Source organism: Neopelma chrysocephalum, unplaced genomic scaffold, assembly GCF_003984885.1.
Source record: "Neopelma chrysocephalum unplaced genomic scaffold, ASM398488v2 Primary Assembly neopelma1_65, whole genome shotgun sequence".
NCBI lineage: Eukaryota > Metazoa > Chordata > Aves > Passeriformes > Pipridae > Neopelma > Neopelma chrysocephalum.
Window position 1 is genome coordinate 6,103,801 of NW_020897722.1, and position 19,920 is coordinate 6,123,720.

The 19,920-nt window shown below is 42.8% G+C and overlaps 1 protein-coding gene across 2 annotated transcripts in view; it reads left to right on the plus strand.

The window, feature by feature from the left end:
* Nucleotides 1-851: 851 nt before the first annotated feature.
* The window catches only part of PRKAR1B (protein kinase cAMP-dependent type I regulatory subunit beta), a 92,971-nt gene continuing 73,902 nt past the window's right edge, over nucleotides 852-19,920 (plus strand). The window contains exons 1-4 of one of the 2 annotated variants that reach the window (XM_027683634.1): nucleotides 852-1,025; nucleotides 1,859-2,062; nucleotides 11,378-11,548; nucleotides 14,656-14,747. In XM_027683634.1, the coding sequence (XP_027539435.1) occupies nucleotides 1,886-2,062; nucleotides 11,378-11,548; nucleotides 14,656-14,747 (440 nt within the window). In that variant the 5' untranslated portion in view covers nucleotides 852-1,025; nucleotides 1,859-1,885. The remainder of the gene's footprint in view (nucleotides 1,026-1,858; nucleotides 2,063-11,377; nucleotides 11,549-14,655; nucleotides 14,748-19,920) is intronic. The other variant, XM_027683635.1, reaches the window with a different exon arrangement.

The following is a 19,920-nucleotide window of genomic DNA, read 5'->3' on the forward strand; positions in this document are numbered from 1 at the left end:
CTTTCATGGCCAGGCTGTCCTCTATAGCCAGGCCACATTTCATGACCAGTCTGTTGTCCTTCATGGCCATGCCTGTTCTTCACACACTGGCCACCTCTCACACCTGGGCTGTTCTTTGTGGCAGACTACTGCCCTTCATGGCCAAGTTGTCCTGCATGGCTGGACAGACACCTTTCACATCCAGGCTGTCCTTTGCAACCAAGCTCATCCTTCCTGTCCAGGCCATGTTTCATGGCCAGAGTGTTGTTCTTCATGGCCAAGTTGTCCTCCATGGACAGGCCACCTTTCACATACAGGCTGTCCTTGGTGGCCAGGCCCATCATTCATGGCCAGGCCATTGTCCATCGTGGCCAGCCTGAACTTCACGGCCGGGGGCGCCTCCCTGGCCAGTCTGGCCTCAGGCTGGTGGTGCGGGGCGGCCAGGCCAGGCCCTGCCATGCCCCCTGTGTGCCCGTGCGGAGCGGAGCAGGTCGGAGCGGTGCAGAACGGGTCAGTGCGGAGCGGTGCAGAGAGGATCGGTACAGAGCGGGTCGGTGCGGTGCGGAGCGAAGCAGGTGGGTGCGGAGCGGGTCGGTGCGGTCTGGAGTGGTGTAGAGCGGTGCAGAGCGAAGCAGGTCGGTGCGAAGTGGGTCGGTGCGGTGCAGAGCGCGTCGGAGCGGGTGGGAGCGGGTGGGAGCGGTGCGGAGCGAAGCAGGTCGGTGCGGAGCGGGTCGGAGCGGGTCGGTGCGGTGCAGAGCTGGTCGGTGCGGTCCGTGCCGCCTCTCGGCGGAGGCGGCGGCGAAGCCGCGCCCGCCCGTGAGTGACGGCGGCGGCACTTCCTGCGGGCGAGCGGCGGCGGCGGGGCCGGAGCCTTTGTGCGGGAGCGGGAGGTGGGTCCCCGCGGCGCCCCGCGGCCCCGAGCGGGCGGGCAGGAGCGGGGGAGGCGGCGGCTGCAGTGCGGATACCGGCGGGGGAGCCCCTTCCTCCGCCTCCAGCGCCGGGAAGGACAGAGGAGGCGCCGCCGCTCCGCCTGCTCCGGACACCAGGTATTTACCGGCCCCTGCGCTCCCGGAGCCCGGCGGCGGGGCAGGGGCAGGGACGGCCGGTCCGCCCCACCGGGCGCGGGGGATGCGCTGCCGCGGGGACCGCCCGGCCGGGCCCGGAGAGCTTCCCGCGGCCTGCCCCGCACAGCCCCGCACGGCCCCGGTCGCCTCCTGGGACCCACAGGCCCGGGCAGGGGCGGCTGGGGCCGCGGTAAAGCTGCCCTCGAGGTTCTGAGCTCGTAACAGAGCGGTCATATCCGCGCTGGTGGAAATAAAGAGGGTTTTGGGGCTGTTCTCCCCCCAGTCACCAAACTTCCTCTTGGGGGGCTCACTTCCCTTTGGGGGGCTCATTCCCTTTTTGGGGGGCTCTGCCCACTCCTCCCCAGCTCCCCCGGGGCCGGGAAGGGTCGCTCGCTGGGAAAGGGGGAGATGCTGAAATTGACCGAAAATGCCTCTGGATGGGAGAGCTGGGCTACTGCTGACAGGGAGGGAGTTCCCATGGGGATAGAAAAACAAGGCTTTACGCCATCATTTAACAGCTGTCTGTGAAACTCCTGGTCTCGTAGGGTTAATTGCACTGGATTTTTTTTCCCTCGGAGATTGATCGCTGTCTAGGAGTTAAAATCCTGTGTTTGTACTTACTGGGATGTTGATCTTACAAAGATGACACTCTTCAGCATTTCCACATACAACCCTAGAACATTAAAACGTTCAGATTCAATAGCTCTTGAATAGGCAACAGGCAATGTTGAAAATGTCTTTACTCCTTCAGATATCTCTGACAAAGAATTTGGGAACTGTCTCTTATCTCTTTCTTGCACCATTTTCTTACCTAGGTCTGTTTTCTGTTTACAAGCCTGAAGATGGCTGCTGCTGCTTCCTGCAATGTGGAAGAAGATGAGAGCCTGAAGGGATGTGAACTCTATGTTCAGAAACACAACATCCAACAGATTTTAAAAGAGTGCATTGTAAACCTTTGCATAGCAAAACCAGACCGACCCATGAAGTTCCTCAGAGAACACTTTGAAAAATTAGAAAAGGTCAGTGATTTTCATGTGGCTTTCCATTTCCTATTTTTAAACTGAAAAAGATTGTTTAAAGAGTTTCCAATATTTTGGTGCATTTTTTTCTTTCAAATTTTAAATTATCACAAAACTGTGAAAAAGTAGACTGTCAGAAGAAAAGAAATCCAACCCTTCATTTGCTGATGTCTAATGTAATATTGTTTAGAATTTTCTGTGCAATATTATAATTCCTCATCAAACTGCACTTGTTAAAAATGACCCAAATTGTTATGATCATACATTGTGTTGTGACACGTGGTATCCTGAACTTTCATCTGTGGTAAAAACCTTCCTGTGGGTGCAAAACATGTTGTACCCTGTTTATTCCAGTGTCAGGTGATGCGATTTTCCCTTCCTCTAAAACTGAACAAAATCAGGAAACCAACCAGTTTTGAAAATCATTAAAACAGTTTGCTATTTATTTTCACTGCTCTCTCCCATCTGCAGTACTTATCCCAGGATTCTCTGACAAGGGATGCATTCAGAGAGACCTCACTTACTGTGACTGTCTTCTTAAGCACCGTAGAGAGGGAAACATTTTAGAACATTCCCAGACAAATTCTTACTAAAGCCTATGGGAGTCTTTGCAGGAAGAGCATGTTCCGTGAGCACAGCTTTTCCCTGGGGATGAGATTCATCCAGAAATAAATGGGAGCACAGGGCAAGTTGTTGGCTATACAAGTCCTCAGCCTGCCAGAGAATTTATTCATGTACTTAGTTTAAGAAGAGGATTATTTGCTTTTTTTTTGAAGGAAACATCTAAAGTTTGTAGGCTTAAGAGATAAGTTTTATGTAGTTTCTTCCTTCAAGAGGCAAAATTTTATAAGGACAGAGTAAGAACAATAATAAACAGTGACTAATACATAAAGCTGGTATATTACCAGTGATGTAAAGCATTTTAAACATCTCACTGTCTGCTTTTCAGACACATTTCTGTATAGGTGAGTATATGCCAAATTCATGTAGTTTTAGAAGAACCCAATAATTGCACTGTGGTGGCAGCCCAGTAAGAATGCCTGTGACATCAGAGAGGGGTAGGAAGTACAAGATGGTTTTTAATTCTAATGCTTATTATTAAAAAGAAACAATCTCTTAATTCTGCATATTCTAAAATTCTGACAGCCAAGACCCATTTCAAGAGAGTCAAAACTGTCGAATTTATTTTATTGTGTTATGAATTATTATCCATCTAATGAGTGCAGTTTTGGACTTCCTGAAAAGAAGGATAAGCACCATTTTTGAAAAAAAAAAGAAGTTAAAATATGCTGTAGTATATTGGAATATGCTCCATAGGAATTGTACTGGGGGAGTTTGGCTTCATTGATCTAAACACAGTACACAGAACTGAAACAGGGAGGCAGTTCCTACCATTGAGAAATTCTATATTTTTTCGTTTAATCTCCTATTATTTCCCAAAGAACAGCGGATACCAGAATGCTGTAGGACATCAATTAGGATGCAAACACAGAAGCTGATGGATATCACTTGTCTCAAAATGGAAGGAGATGATTTAGAAACAACCAGTCTCAAGGCATCAAATGCAGTGAATATCATAGTTACTGTGGGAGGAAACAATACTGGCACTGCCTCTCTAGAGCAGCCTGGGGGCTAAGCCTGCTGAGCCTGAAGGCTTTAGGCTGCTCCTGGAGGTTTCCAGAACTGTAATTCTTGTTCCTGCAACAGTTTGACTTCCTTGTCCAACCATCTCTGAGGGCTTTCTTGGGATGAATTGCACTGTGGAGGATTTTCTGCTGCAGAATAATATTTTGACTTGGTTGGTTGCATAATACCAGTTGAAGGAAGGCTTGTAAAGATAGAGAAATTCTTTCAGTGAGTTTTATCCTGTTTTTATACACTTGTCATATGCAGATAGTTTGAAGAATCATAATGGAATTGTTAATTTAGCAATTGTTAATTAGATTTTTGTGTGTAAGTGAGCGATACCAATATGGCAAATTTGCTATTAGCTCCTTTAGTTTCAGTCCTGTGCAGGGAGAGGAATGGAAATCTTTGGGTTTAAGCATGATTTTCTAAACAAAGTCATGCATTTTTCCACCCAAGTGTGGTATTTTGGGCTTTTTTTCCAAACTCATTAAAACAGACAACACGTTCCACTGAAGAGAGCAGTAGAATAACAGTTTATCTGTCAAAAAATCATGTGGGCACTTTGGAGATGAAGTGTAGGATATTTTTCGAGTGGTTAAAAAAGGAACTCGTGGAAAATATGAAGAGCTTGATCCACAGCAATATGCTGGAGCTACCTCAGAGATGAATTTAAGAAAAGAGTGTATTTCATTTTGCTAATTCTTAGCTCCATGTCATAAAATCAACTCATAAAAGCAAGATTTATTATGATATGCAAGATCAGACCATACCATAAATGCTTTTCACCTCACTTCTGATGACATCAGAGTTGGGTCCACTGCCGTCAGCCCACATCTGTGCTGCTAAATTAGAATGGGTCAGGGACTAACCCCTGACCCCACGACACTGACTGGCCCCAAACATAATTCTTAGGTCTAACAGGTCTAGGAGCAGGTTTGTTTTGGCAGGAGTCGGTAGGAGCAGCTGAGAACAGAGCCAGGGAATGAGCTGATGGTTGGGGGATGTGGACTGTCTTGGGCTGGTGCTCAGGCCCATGGCTGGGCCCCTTTTTATTTTGCAGTATGGACATGGCCTGAGAGGGCTGTAGAGTGAGAACGTGAACAAATACTTAGGAATAAAGAGCTGGAGAGTGACATTTGATGTTTGATTTCATGGTCATTGCTTTCAGCTGGAAGAGTGCCCAGGTTAGAAAGAAATGCCCGATGCCTTTCTAAATTTGCAGCTTATTTGTATCAAGTACAATATTAAAAAAACATGAAAACTCTGAAAATAATTGTAGGAGAACTTTAATAGATTTTTTTCAGTTCACTTAATACTGTCAGGAGCTGCTTGTCTTAAGATGCCAGTAATTGCTTGCAATCAGCCTATATTTCTATACACTGAAGTTTGCAAGTCTTTTTTCATATGTTGTGACCTACAGATTTCAAGATGACATCTATTCTGATCACATTAACAGCTACTTTGTAAAAATCTGTAACATGCCCTTGAGCACAGAAAAAAATTGAAAACAGTTTAGATACTCGAGATTTTAAAAACTGTCACGTTTCCTTTAAATTATTTGTTTTATGTTTCCATGTGACTGTATAGAATTTCATGTTGGTGGATGGGGTGAGGAAAGCCCTTCCCTTTGGGGCATTAATTGGCTCTTTTAGAGTGGGGAAATAGATGTTAGCTAAGAAATTGTGGCATTATTTTAATAGCTGTTATTAGGTCCTGTTTACTTGAGGACTAAAGAAGGCATAGCAGAAAAAAACAAGAAAGCCATATTTTGTCTCTGGTTCTTATCTTATGTAGAAAAAGTTAATTACTAAGAAGGTACAGGCAAAGCTTTGTATTTTCAGCCATACTGAGACTGCAAAACTTTAATTGGTGTCAGGCTGTTTAGTGCCATGATTATATGATCAAAGGTGGAGTTGTCTTGCCAGGCTAAGCTCGACGGTTGTTCAGAAGGAAAAAAAAACTGAATAAAGAGTAGAACTAATGAAGAAAATGGCACAAAGCAAGGAGAGGCAGCAGGAACCTGCAGGATATGTTTAGGCATGGCTGAGTGCTTTGCTGAAGCCATTTTGCACACCGTGTATTTCAGAGCAGTGGCTGTGCTGGCTGAGCCGGGCTTTGCTGGTACCTTCTGGACCTGAGCTCTATCCAGGTCCCCTCTGTTGCCCTCAGCACATACAGGAAATACTGCCTTGCTCTGATAAAATTATTGTCTTGGATTGCGGTGGATTGGCAGTGCTTTTATGGATGCAGGCTGATGCTACGTGTTTTAAGGTGCCACTGGAAAGAGAATTTTGGGAAAACCTGGACCGAACCATCTGTCATTAAATAAATTGCGCTGCTCCACGTAGCTCCTCCTGGCGGCGTCAGCCAGTACTGCAGCCCGGCGCTTGTGTGACGGGTTTGCTGTGAACCGGCATCGAAAAGAAACCACAGTCACTCACTGCTAGTAAAATACGCGGTATTTATTTATCATAAAGAGTTTCAGAACCAAAGGCATTCGAGCACCAAAATTTGAGCATTAGGCTTTTCTTCTACAACGGTGTTCTCTCTCGGTATTTACATTTTGTCCCAAAAGGAAGTTTTTCAGTCAGTAATTTCCACCAGAACCTGTCCAAGCCAATAAAATTCACTCTTATAAGTACAGGTGATCATGCTAAGTATAACTTGTTCCTTTCAGGTAGGCTGGGGAGAGGTTATAGATTGGAAGGAAAAACCATATAAAACAATGCATTAACTAAGCAGTTTCATGAAGACTAATAACACAAATACTTCTGTGTCTTTCAAAGCTTGCAAAGCAGTTGGGTGGTATCTGCTCAGTGGTCAGAAACGAGGGTAAAGCATGAGGGAACATACCTGAGCTACCTGAGGCACTGAGAGAAGCACAGTGACGGGAGCACCAGCTTCCCTTGCTGTGTGACTGTGTTTCTGAGCAGGCTTGGGCATCCCCTGCTCCTGCCTCTCCTCTGATATCAGTACTTGGAAGAGCTGGATGAAAATCAGCTCAGGTGGGACCTCTGTGATTGCTGTAGTCAGCCCCAGGCAGTGTGTGAGAGGTATCAAAAACAGGGTCTGTGTTTTGGAACCTGACCTCTCTTACTTTACTGTGTGGTGAGGGTAAGAAAGCGGGGAAGAGGTGGTGATGGGTTGAGATACTGGAGACACTGGGGAGGGGCAAAGACGAGAAGTGTTAACAAATTGCAGGAGGTAAAAGGATGCCAGTAAAGGTTCTGCAGAAGGTCAGCGATGCAGTGTGAGTGTCATCAGAGTAGGTGGATTTTTGGCAGGAGAATTTTGTCTAGATTTGAAATTATGATTGAGCTGAGATGAAGAAAGGCCACAGAGGATATAGTAATAGTAATCAAAGTGGTGGATAACTATGGAGTGGGTAAACACACCAGTGAGAGGAGTGGATGTTGAAGATATTTCTTAGAGATGCTGTAGAGGAAAAGGCAGCACATCCTGTGGGGAAGACAGTGGAAAAATAGTTGGGATTGTGTGAATAATCTCTGATGACAAGGCTGAATGATCATAAAGATTGTCTGTCGTGGCAAAGATAAGACTGGAAAGGACATTAAGACCTCCCAAATTTCTCCTGCTTTCAGTAACGGCATCAGTCAGTCCTATGCTTCCAGCAAAGCAAAGTGCTTTGCCTTTGACCTTTATTGGTTGCTATAAATCATCATGTCAGTCTCCAGGAGTGATAGGTGGGTGTTAGAAACCTTCCTGGATTGAGAGCATCTCCTCTGGGTCAGTTCCAGTGCAAAGAGAGATTAGTTACCTGTGCATGAACTGCACATCCTGCACATTTTCTGTGGATAATCCATGTCTGTCAGTCAGAAAACTTTATGAGTGCACTTGAGGGGAAAAAAAATCATTTAGGAAAGACTTTTCACAGCTGTAGCCAGGTTTTTGGTCACTGGTGACATGGTTTGAACAGAAGTGGGATTAGATTAGATATATGAAATACAGTTATTGCCACACAGCAGCGTTGGTTTGTAGGTTTGGGGTATGTTGGACTGTGGCAGTGACACTGGGGGCTTCAGTCAGTGGTGCACACCTGGTCTCCTACTGCCACTTAAGGCTCCCTAAAATATGTGAGATGTCCACTGGGGCTGACAGATGGGACTCAGGACAGCATGAGACTTGTGTCCTCAGCTGCAGCCGAAATCCAAGCAAGGTCACCCAGAATGGCACTGGACCACAGTCTGGATCAGACCCTACAAGTCAGGAGCTTCTCCACAGAAGGCACTGGTGTGAAGGGAACAAGATGCTCAGAGGGACTTGGTCAAAGGCAATTACACTGTCTTGCAGTTGTGTCTTTCCATGTGCTTTCTCATTTTAAGGTGGACATAACTGGGCAATGTGGTTGTGAGTTATCAGTGCCATCACAAGAGAGAGAGAGGGAGATATCACTTGTTGTCATGACAACAAAAGATGATGAGGTGTTTACTTGAAATTGAGTTCCACACAAGGATTCACATCGAGCCGCATCTGAAGATCCGTGTTCGAAGAACTGTTCTTCACACAGTTGATTCCTCCTTTAAAGTATTGGCTGCATCTGTGCTGTTTTTCCCCAGGATATATGGAAGATGGCTCTCTGAAAGCTTAACCCAGGACAGAGCACGTGCTTTTATTTCCAAAAGGCTCGCTTTAGTTCAGGAATGGGGATCCTACCTAGACTCCAAATAGCGGCGTATGGAAAAGCCAGCCAGTCAACTGTCTGCTGTTTATGTAAAAGGAGTTTGTAGTGAAGAGACTTCCTTTTAAAATGAATCACACAGTAACTCACTTTTATAATCCTTTAATATCTTTTGGGCTTCTAAAAGTATTTAAGTTTAAGAGCATGCTTTGTAGTATTAATTTTATCTCACTGAGCTTTCTTTTGTGTATAAATCTGTGCTGGGGCAGAGGAGGTATTATTTATTAATTCCTTGGGAGTGCCTTTTATGCAATGTGTACTAAAAAAGAAGTGTGTATTTGATATTCAAATGGGGCAAACTACTACCCTTCTCTCTGAGTAAATATACTGTGTATAAAAAGAACTATGTAAGTGCTGCATACCATTAGTTAACTGACTGCCCTCTTGTTGTACTTAACCTTTTAGTGTACTTTAGGTGCTACTGTTCAGAAAGGTCTTCATTACCTTTCAGTTAAGCCTGTGACTAAGGTGCATTTGATTGTGTTCATTTAACATAAAGAAAACGTTAACACTGTCAGAGATATGTAAGCTACAATAGTCAGCAATGTTATTTGAAATTCTTCAGTTGTAACTTTCATTTTTAGTCATGAGATAAATGAAATACAGTGATAATATATAGCACACTTTTGTTTTTGAAATATTTGTGTTTCTACAAGTGCCTGATTGTAGTTAAGGAATCTAGAGACAGTCAGAGAGGTGTAGGGAAAAAGTTAATAGAATGCTTAAGTAGGACCTGCAGTTCTTACATGATAGGAAAAATCTAGATGAGTAATTTTTTACATATCTAGTGCTGCTATTTGAAATTTTAATGTAAAATGAAAAAATTTCAGTAAGGATTTAATACATAGGAAGGCAAGTTTTTTTCCTGTTTTTTTTTTTTTTCCCCGGTTACAGCACTTAGCTCAATTGTGTTATGATCTGGGAGTTGTGTTATAATCCCAATTTAAAAACCCTCAACTGATCTCAGAGAGAACTTGGTGCTTCTTGAGGCAGGTCAGGATCTTGAAAAGTCAGAGCTTTAGCCAGCCCTCTACCTTTTATCTCTGAGCTTGTCTCCTAAATATTTCAGTAGTCCCTTATTCAAAACAAGAAGGTGTGACTTGTTACTTTGAGTCATGCAGCATGGGAAATATTGTTCTGTTATTTAATTCAAGTAGAAATAGTGCATCAAAGGCTGGTGTCGAAGGCTCCTTAGGTTAATGAGAGGGACAATGTAGGTGATGGTCAGGAAAGAAAGTGGAATAAGACCAGAAAAGACAAGTGGCATGTCTGGATTTGTCAGACATTTGTAAACATCAATGGCAAAACATACATTAATCATCCGTTTTTCTCGCAAGCTTAAAAATTGTGAGCTTGTGCCAGTTTTCTGGTGTCACACCTGATGAGTTACTGATAACTCATTTCCTCTGTCAGTGAGACCAACTGGCTGTGTTGATAATCTGCCACTTGTCTAGTGCTGGTGCTCCCAGATGCTCCCTCCTCCACTGACTCCATATCTTAGCTCTGATTGGAAAGCCTCAGTGGAAATTAGCTGTGTGAGATGGAGGCCAGGTTCTGGCACCCCTGTTGAAGGAATGTTGGTTTATGGGGTGTACAGGGAGCTCAGCATTGCTCTGTTTTCTTTTGGGTAGCCTGCAATGCTGCTGATCTGAGTTGTCTGAGCAGTGTTGGAGTTGCTCAGGGAGCCATTGGATGATAACTGGATACTTGTACATCAGTCAACATAACACTGAGGCTGTCAGGGTGTGGGTTTTACCTACAGCTATGTAGGAGATGACAGCAAATAAAATATTGGGCTACTGCTGCACCAGAGAGCCTTCTTACAGTGCTTGTGTGTCTCCTGCATGTGCCCTTTACTCTCCTGTGTCAGACAAGCTGAGAACAGGACATATGGTCCATCCCATCTCCAGTTCTCCTCTGACTTTAGGGAGGATCAGCCAAGACTTGAATGAGCCAGGCAAGAAGGCACTGATGAAGTAGTGAAGGCAGTTTGTTGTGGTGTGTTGTGGGCAGGATGTCAGGCTGAGGGGGCACCAGGGGATGAGAAGGTGGGCTGGGTCTGAGCAGACAGGCCCCTGTTCCTTTGACTGACAGATGCAAAGGGAATTTTACTCATTTCCCTCGAATCCCAGGAAGCTGAGGGGTAGAACATGGGGCTCTGGGAAAATACTATAATTGTGGGTAATCTTGTTTGTCTCACTTCTTTAGAAGTCAAATGCAGCATATGAATTGACAAAGTCTTGCAACTCTGATGTCCTTTATTGGAGGTTTTCTATACTGTTTCCTGCTCTTGTTACTCTCTCTACAGGGATTCCCCTTCCTATTTTATTGCCCGTTCCATGAGCATGAAATTTGGAGAATAACCTCCCTATTGACTAGCTGGTGCTAGGCCAGGCATCATTTTTCATAGCCCTCTGGAGCCTACCTTGGATCTTATTTGCTTGGAAGTAGCCCCATTGACTGTAAATCTGTTATATGGCAGAAATTCTGGAGTAGGGAGCATCTTTGTTGTTTCTGCTGATAGTAAGCTTGCAAAGCAGAGCAAGATGAAGAAACCTATCTAATATATCGACGTGCAACTTCTGATACGTTATCTGTACAAGAGACAAAGATATGTACAAGCCAACTGAGAAAATAACAGCTGTGCTGTTGGAGAGTAAGCAAGAGAGGCTTGTTGTTTTGCTTTCTCAGCCAGGAGTAGCTGCAAAGATATGCCTGCAGTTTATATACATTGGTTTCCATTATGTGTAAGAAAGAGTTGAACAGGTCAAGTACTGGAGTGATGATACCTGTACACACACTGTAGTTAATGCTGCTCACATGGAATTTTTCATTTTCCTCCAGCAGTACACATGTGTAAATTGACAGTCATCCAAATGTAGAAGTGAAGGGCTTGCTGATAGTCATAAAAGACGAGTGAATTGAGTATATCCAGCAAGGGAGCTACATGGGTAAGAGATGTTTTATTGTCTCTTTTTGCCTTGCAGGAGGAATGCAAACAAATACTGGCTCGGCAGAAATCCAGTTCCCAGTCTGATTCTCATGATGATGAGATTTCCCCTCCTCCTCCCAACCCAGTGGTCAAAGCCCGGCGCAGGAGAGGGGGGGTCAGTGCAGAAGTGTACACTGAGGAAGATGCTGTTTCTTACGTCAGAAAGGTAATGTGTTACCATCTCTCTGATTCTGAGAGGCACAGCACAATTCAATGACTCAGATTTTGCTCATAATTTGGACTCATGGGTCAGCCTGTAGGACTGTGTCCTCACTCCATCATGGGCATGGCTTGACCATCTTCACACTCAGGTTCTTTTGCTGCGTCCTTGACTAAGTGCTTTCACCATCAATGGGGTCTCAGCATTTTCTGTTCCTTTGTTTTTGAGGTGTGCTGCTCATCTGTTTCCCCATCTCACAGGGTCAGTATTTCTCAGCTGTTTTCTTGATAATCACTGACCTCAGTGTCTTCAGAGTTTGGTCAGAACCTCACACTTTTGGAGAGCAGCTTTTTTATTGCTGCATTTCCTGCTTTCCCCCCCCCCCAAAACCCCCCCCCAAAACCGCAATTCTACCTCAAGTTTTCTTCTAACCTAAGTCATTTAGGTTTCCTCAGTGTGGTTCTCCACGTTGATTGGCTACCACCTAACCAGATTTTGGAAATCTGTTGACCATACTTGGGCAATTTTATGTGACCGTTGTCTTTGAAGGAGTGCCAATCCCAAATGAGGTAATTTCTTCACTAGGAGCTCTAATTTGGGCTTCTATTTTTTTTAACTGCCTTTTTCACAAAAGTATCTAGCTATGTTGTAGCTTTGAGATCTCTTAATAACTCTGCAAAATAGTTTGAAGCTGGCTAGGGCTTTCAAAGGTTATTAAAAGAGAGATGTTACAATAGCATATGTCATGTTTGTTTAGGGAACCAGGCTCAAAATATATTTCATAAGGTTGACAGATGCTACTAATGTGCTTTTGTGCACGCCTGGAGTAGCTTTAATTCAAAGAGCTTTTTCTTTATGGGAATACGTTTTGTCAGTCACTGTTTCTTGGCAGAATACTTTTTGCCTTTGCAGTCAGATGTGCTTTTGTCATCCATTTATGATACAAGTTCACTGGCTGTTCTGGGCACTTCTGTCCCAAGAAACAAAGAATTAGGAGAGCCAGTCATCCTTAAAACAAGTATGGAGGAGTATTCCTGTGGCAGTTAAATAATTCTTGCATGTATACAGTAAATTTTAACTGCACTGTGGTCAAGCTATTAATGCCCTGCACTGTTAAAAAACTTGCATGATACTTCAAAAGCCACTTTCAAACACTTCTTTCTTGCAATATCCTCCTAAAAAACTTCCATGAAGAGATCACATTTGTTTGAGCTCATTATGGATTCCATCTGACTCTTCTGAAAATCAAAAGAAATATTCATCCCTACCCTCCAAGTAATTCTTTTATGTTTCTAATGGAACCTGAAGTTAACTTTGTTTTCTTCATTTTTTTGACTGTGATGCCATTAAGTCCAGACAGTAGCAAGGATAGGCAAGAACCAGAAGCAGCAATACAAATAATGATCTTTGTGTTCTGTGATTAAGGTTGTTGTAATTTTAATTTCCTAGGAACTGACTGAGCTTAAATAATAGTAATTTAGGGGTCGATTTCTTGTAAAGCTACAGATGCTGCAAGGAACATAGAACTAGCATTGGAAGGGTTTGTGTCAGTGCTTTGTCTTCTGCCATAAGCAAATGAATCCCATGGCGAATCCCATGGATGTGTGTTTTTGACAGAGATTTCTAGAATACAGAAATAAAGGTAGACACTGAAAGGACAAATTATGAAATCTTAAAGGGTAAAAAGCAAGGCAAAGGTTGTGTTTGACTATTGGAAACAGATGGAATTTTAGATAGTAGTCAGGAAGAACCTCTGACTTGAATTCAGGTGTTGGATAGAAACACATCTGGGTCATAAGCCAATTTGAAGGTTCCCCTGAAGGGGTGAGCTATGGAATGAGTAGTGCTAAAGGCAGGGCAGTGAGTTAAGTTGCTGGAGAGAAAATCAAGAGATTTAACTTTGTGGTTTGAGCAAGCACATGGCATGGCTCCATTCTGGGGAGCACCGAGGAAGATCCCTGCGGAGGGTTATTTCATTGCTTCATTCCTGAACTAGAGAAAGCAGTATTTGTCAACACATCTGGCATAACATAATTAACAACTAACAGAACAGGAATCTTGCTCTAAAGAGAGTTATCAGCTTGAAGAGAAGATTCAGTATTACTTGGAAGAGTGATGTAAGAAATGGTTGAGTGATTCTTCCCACCATTGAATTTTGGTCAAATGCCTGGTTACATCTCAAGAATCTCTCCCCTGTTTTCTGTGTCCCTGCCCCAACAGACCCACATTGCTGCAAATTTACACTGAGAAAGGCTAGTCTGTGATATTTCAGAATCAGCCAGAAAGGTTGGAGTTGAATGTCTTAGTGATTTGATTATCTACCATTTTGGCTCATCAGCAGTAAGCTGAACAGCTTGGATATTCTTTCTTAATAGAGCAAGAGTTCAGGACTGCAATTCAATCCAATGTTCATTTGATAGAGTAAAAACCAAGAATAAGATACTGGCCAAATGCTTGTTTAACAGTGAGGAATTTAAACTTTTAGATAAATTAGATTATATATCACTCTGATACAACCATGCAGTTTATACATGTATACTTCTCTAGACTTAATTTGAGTAGTCTAATGACTACAGCAGTCAATACAAATGATGTCTGAAGCCAGAGTTTAACTTCAGGTCTTCACAGTACAGTATTTCTTCGTGAAATAAATATAAATAATTCTTTGTGAGAACTGATTTTACATCACTTTTACATTTTATCTAAAGAAATGTTGCTAATTCCCTAATTTTAGAATTAGGTTGCTTCTGATATTGTTGGGGGGGGAAACCAATATGAAATATGCTTTCCTTAGTCCAAGAGATTTGAAAGGAGACTACATAGCTACCAGTACCTGGTAATTACAGTATTATTTGTGTAGTTTTCTCCCCACTCATCCCTGATCTTATATTTCTTTTCTGGGTGTCATTTTGAGAACATAAATCCTTATCCTCACATTATCAAAACTGTAATTCATTACTTTCCTAGTAGCTTTATATTATAGCCTAATCCTGTCTCAGTGTTTGAAATCAAATTGCATCCATTTCCTTGAAAAATGGAATTTTCAATGCATTTCACGATCTATGAAGAAATACAACCAGGCGTGTAATTACCCTTCATTCTTTTCTCCACAGGTTATTCCAAAGGACTATAAAACTATGACCGCTCTGGCAAAGGCCATCTCCAAGAATGTGCTCTTTGCTCATCTTGATGACAATGAACGAAGGTATGAGGTGCTTTATGATTTAAAGGAATATCTTGGTCTGAGGACAAGAAATTAAATTAAATTTTAACTCAGGAATTGAAACTACTCTCACTGATGCATTCGAGTCATACTAGGTGCACCCTCAAAAGCATTTATGGTATTATGAGAGAGGGTAAAATCACAAGCTAAAAAAAAACAAGAACAGGTGTTAGAATGTATTCAGACACGTGTAAAATTTTCAAATCAGCTGTACCTGACGAACTTTATTCTATACTACTTAAAGAATTGGCTAAAGCATTCTCAGAAGCATTTGTCATTACTTCTAAGAACTCGGAGAAGATAGGTCAAGTGCTGAAAGAGAGGGAAAGAAAAAGCTTGATGTCTGTAAAGAGGTAAAAGAGAATTACAGGTAAATTATTTTGTTCTTTGACAAACTGGGACAAAAAAATTATATATAAGCACCTGAAGGAGACCAAGGAGTTCAGTTGCAGCCAATGTGACTTTTAAAAACTTGAAAATATCTTTCTAGAACTGAGTAGCAAGTTGTGTAGCTGGGGCAGACACAATGGAGGCCAAACAGCTTGACTTCTAGTCACGTTTTTGGCATTAATGTGTATGATGGTTTCATAAAAAAACAAGGGAAGCATTTCTTCAGTGAAACCACCATGAAGTCTATGCAAAACTGACTGGCTTGCCATACCAAGTAGCAGTTATCACTAGTCCATCATTCTAATGGAAAGATATATTGAAGTGTGGGAGGGGTTGGTCTGCTTTTCATCATTATTGCCATTAGTGACCTTGGTGGAACAGACAATGAGTGTTGAGTTTTTAGATGACATAAAGATGGAAAGGACTGCTAAAACATTTGGAGACAAGAGTAGAATTCAGAGTCATGAATTATGCTGACAGGGTGAAGAAGTGTTCTAGTAAAAGCAGGATGAATTGTCACTAAGTCAAGGGCAGAGAAGTATCCTTAGGCAGGGAGAACACCTTTGTAACTATCAGACAGTTTTGCAGTTTTGGTAGTTCCTCGAAAAATTATGTGGAGCTTATTGTGACTCATCCTCTGAATAATAGTCATTAATGTCAATCTATTTTGAAAATACTAATGGTTTACTGGAGTAAATAAACAGAACATGCAAGACAAGTCCTGGTGTTGGAAAGATTTCAGCTGTAACACAGTGTCCAGTTTGGGCACTGAACTTCAAGAATAAACAGAGGGAGGAAGTTCATGGAGGGGTGGTGGGAACAATCACAGACCTAGATAACATCACTTCTGAAGGAAGAATGGATTGGTTGCCCTGCAGAATAAATGTTGGGTCAGAGAGATGCAATAATAGCTTATAACTGTGTGTGAATAATAGTATATGAGGAATAAACTGCTGTGTGGGCCAGAGGGTAAAGAATAACGGGTTTAAAGTGCAGGAGGAGAGAGTCAAGTCAGATCCAAGAAGAGGTCTCTGAGTGCCTGGGTAGGTTGTGTAGTCTCCACCATCTGAGGCCATTAAGAACAGATTAGACTGTGGTCTGCCAGGAATGACATAAGCAGTGTCAGTCCTGCCTTGCAGCAGACAGTGATGTGGGGAGGTCCTTGCCAACCCCACTTTTCTGTGCTTCTATGGTTAGAAAGAGCAAAAACTTTGTCTGTACTGACGCTTTTAGTTCTGGCACAGAACATCAGCAGCACAGTCCTTTGCTGGGGTTACTCAAATCCTTGCAGTCAAAGCACGTTCCAACTGTGCAAATTTTGCTCCTTCTTGCAGATGTTTACACAGTTTAATTACTTTGCAATCTTAATGGTACTGCATTAACTTGCAGATTTCTGGAGTAATTAGAAGAGGATTAACTTTGCACATTTCTTCTATCTTTTTCTCCCACAGCAGAGGATTCTTGTACAGAACTGCTATAAATCCTGATTATCCTGTCAGCATGCTGACGTGACAGGCACTGAAAGGAGAGGTTTTAGGGCTGGAAAAGGGACATTTCAGTAACATGTTATCAAAGTAGAGTGAGAGACAAGAACTGAAGGAAAAGTTTTTTTCTTGCACTGTCCTGATTGTACATCATGATCATGTGGTTTCTCCTATCCATTCCCTGTGTCCCCTTTACCTCTGTCAGGCAGACTGTCCTGTCATGGATATGTGATAGGAGTGGAGAAATGCACACAGACTCCCATGTTGCGTTGTAGACTCTTTGCTTTTGCATCCCTCCAGCTATAGCTTGACCAGGTGTATTCTGCGTCTGCTGTCAAAAGATTTAGAAACTTCTGGGTTCTGCACTGGAGCATATTCATCTCTATACCATCTCCCTGCTTGGGGATATGTCGGTGGGCCTCATTCAAGCCTCATGACAAGCACAGTAGGGTATTGCTGACATTGGGGAAAAAAAAAAAAGAAGGAACTTAGAGAAGGATGCATGCATTCTGCTCTGCAGACAAGACTGCAGTGAACAAATAGGTTGTTCTCTTTTTGCATTTAACTGAGCTCACTCTCGACATCGTGCTCTATTGCCCTTGTCTGGTTGTGTTTGTCAAGCATGGAGAAGTCAGCAAGCTGGAGCAGACCATTGCCATCACTTCCAGTCTGCATCTTGTTGATGCAGATTTGAAGTTCAGTAAAGCAAGTGGTATATGGCTTCGTTTGGGCTCTGGGATTGGTGGAAAGCTAGGCAGGGTGATTTTGTTTTCTGTTCTGCAATGGTGGTGTTGGCGTTTATTTTCCTCAGCGCTTTCTACACTGAAGACAGTGTTATTGTTTCATCTGATTTCATCTCTGGCCAAAATGTGGGAGGTGTTCAGGTGTGGGAAGGATGGACTAGTAGGGCTTAATTCCTCCTTTAGAATGGATGACTCTTTCTTTTTTCCTTCTCTGAAAAGATATTTATGTCAGTCTGCTCTATGGCTGTGCCATCCCTGTGACTGGTGTTGCACTTGTTGCTTGGCAGCTCTGAAACTCCTTATGTCTGACATACACCCTTATTCATAAAGGCAGAGTGTAGCATATCATCTCTGTGTCAGATATTCCATAGGAATGACTGTTTGCATGAGAAGTCATGCTGAATTTAAGGTAAACAAGCGTCTTTTTGCACTGATGTCTGAAATATTTTTCTCCAAGTCTTCTTTTATATCTCATCTTTTCCTGTGCCATGCTTCAAACAGGGTTGCCATCTATGCCCTGCACACACACACCGAGTCTGGTGTAAAATGATACTGAAAAGTGCAATAAAAGGGAAACTGTAACTGCAACAGTACTAAAAGCAGCAGAGCTAATTACCAACAACTTTTGCCAAACTGTTCAAAAGTTGCTAATATTGTAAAGAACAGTGCAGCTCTGCAGAGTGACATGGCAGTCCACTGTTTTCCCATGGGACTTTTCCACTAACTTCAAGCAGATCTTGATTAAACTCTGGAGTAAGGTCCTGGTTCTCTCAAAGCCAGTGGCAAAATGCCCATTATCTGAAGTGGGAATGGGCTTTTAACTGTAAAGGAGCTGCTGTTCTCATTTGCATAACCAGGAATGTATGGCTTTTTAATTGTGTTTCCACACATGTGCACCTGATGTATATTTTATGTGGTTCCTCCTTTTCCTAGAGCTGCCCTGTTACATGATCACTGGCAGCAAGAACTCAGATTTACGTGGATGTATCATACGTTCATTATCCAAACCTTTTCTTAATTGATGAGGAATTAGCTGTAAAAAGTTAAAGCAATATAAAGGCTTCACAAGATTAATTTCTTATTGTGTTTTAATAGGTATAGTATATTTAATGATTTGATTTTGATTGTGTATTAAAATATTGCACACATAACAAAAATACTGGACTATATTAAAAGTTTCTGTGAAATACTGACAGGCGGTGTAAGTATTTATAAGCTGTGGGGGAAAAAGGGATGTTAAGAGGGTGGTGGGCTAATTATGAACAAAACAGCTTAATGAGTTGCAGAGAACATGTGGATGTGTATCAGTGAGCCTACCAGCCCAAACTGAGTTGCAATCAGTCAGAGGAGCCTTATGTCATATGTGCATTGATGGAGTTTTCTTCCCTGGCTGGGAGGTGTGACAAAGCCCTTTCACTTCCTTCCAGCTTTGGATGTCTTTACTCTGCAGTCAGGATGTATTCAGTGCCTGGGTAGTGAAGCTTGGATGTGATAATGCTGTTGTATCACCTTGGAGGTCCCAAGGCACGTGTGCTCTAGCTTCTCTCTCCTTCTCTCCCCCACCCCATGTGATGACATAGGGTTTGTCCACACGTTCACATGGGGGTTCTGCCTTTTGTTCTGTGTTTATTCTGTGCTCTACTTCCTTTGTGACTCCACTCAAAACCTCTTGGAAGAGATGACTCCAAAAGGGTTTTGTTAGGTGGGCAGTGGAGCATGTTAGTTAAAGCTCAGATGTGACTGCAGCAAGAAGTTCTGGAAAAGCATAGTTCATACTGGTGTGCAAACATCCTGCAGAAGCTGTGGAGATGGTCACCAAGAGGACAGTTTTCCCAGGCAGAGAGTGTTCTAAAGACCTGCTAGTTATAATCACTGCAGGACCAGCAACCCTGGTCCTGGCTTGGTTCTCATCAAAGCCTTACATATGCACAGTCCTGCAAAACAGCTTCTGAAGGAGCTCCTTGCAGCACAGAACATCTTCTGATGCAGAAGACCAGGCTGTGCACCCAGAAGAATTAGCAATTGCTCTGCAGTCTGTTCAAGGATGAACCAGCCTTGAGAGAAAACGTTTGTGGAGCTGGACTGACAGCCAGGTAAGAGGTGTTCACCCTCTCCTCTGTTATACTGGGGAAAAGTGAAACGTCTGTGAGGGACTTCTGCGTTATAAATTCAAAAATTTTTTTATAGGTGATATTCTTTGCAAAAGTTTATCTTTAACCTCAGTTGAGGGCAGAGGCCATCTTGTTTCTCTGGTCTTCATTGACCTTATGATCCAAGAGGAAGTCCTACCAAAAAAAAAATAAATTGAATGAAAGCCTTGATGATGGTATTTGTACCAAATAAAAAGACATCAGAGGTGAAATTACAGTGCTTATTTCAGAAAGTGCATCTCTATCGTTGTAATGTCCCTCCAGACTGCTGGTAGGAAGTCACACAATAACATTCCAGTGTTGTCCTCAGTGGCCTGTTCTAGAGACTTTAATGGCTGGATAAGGGGAAGAAGTTTCTTGCAGATCTTAACCCTCCTGGTTCAAATGT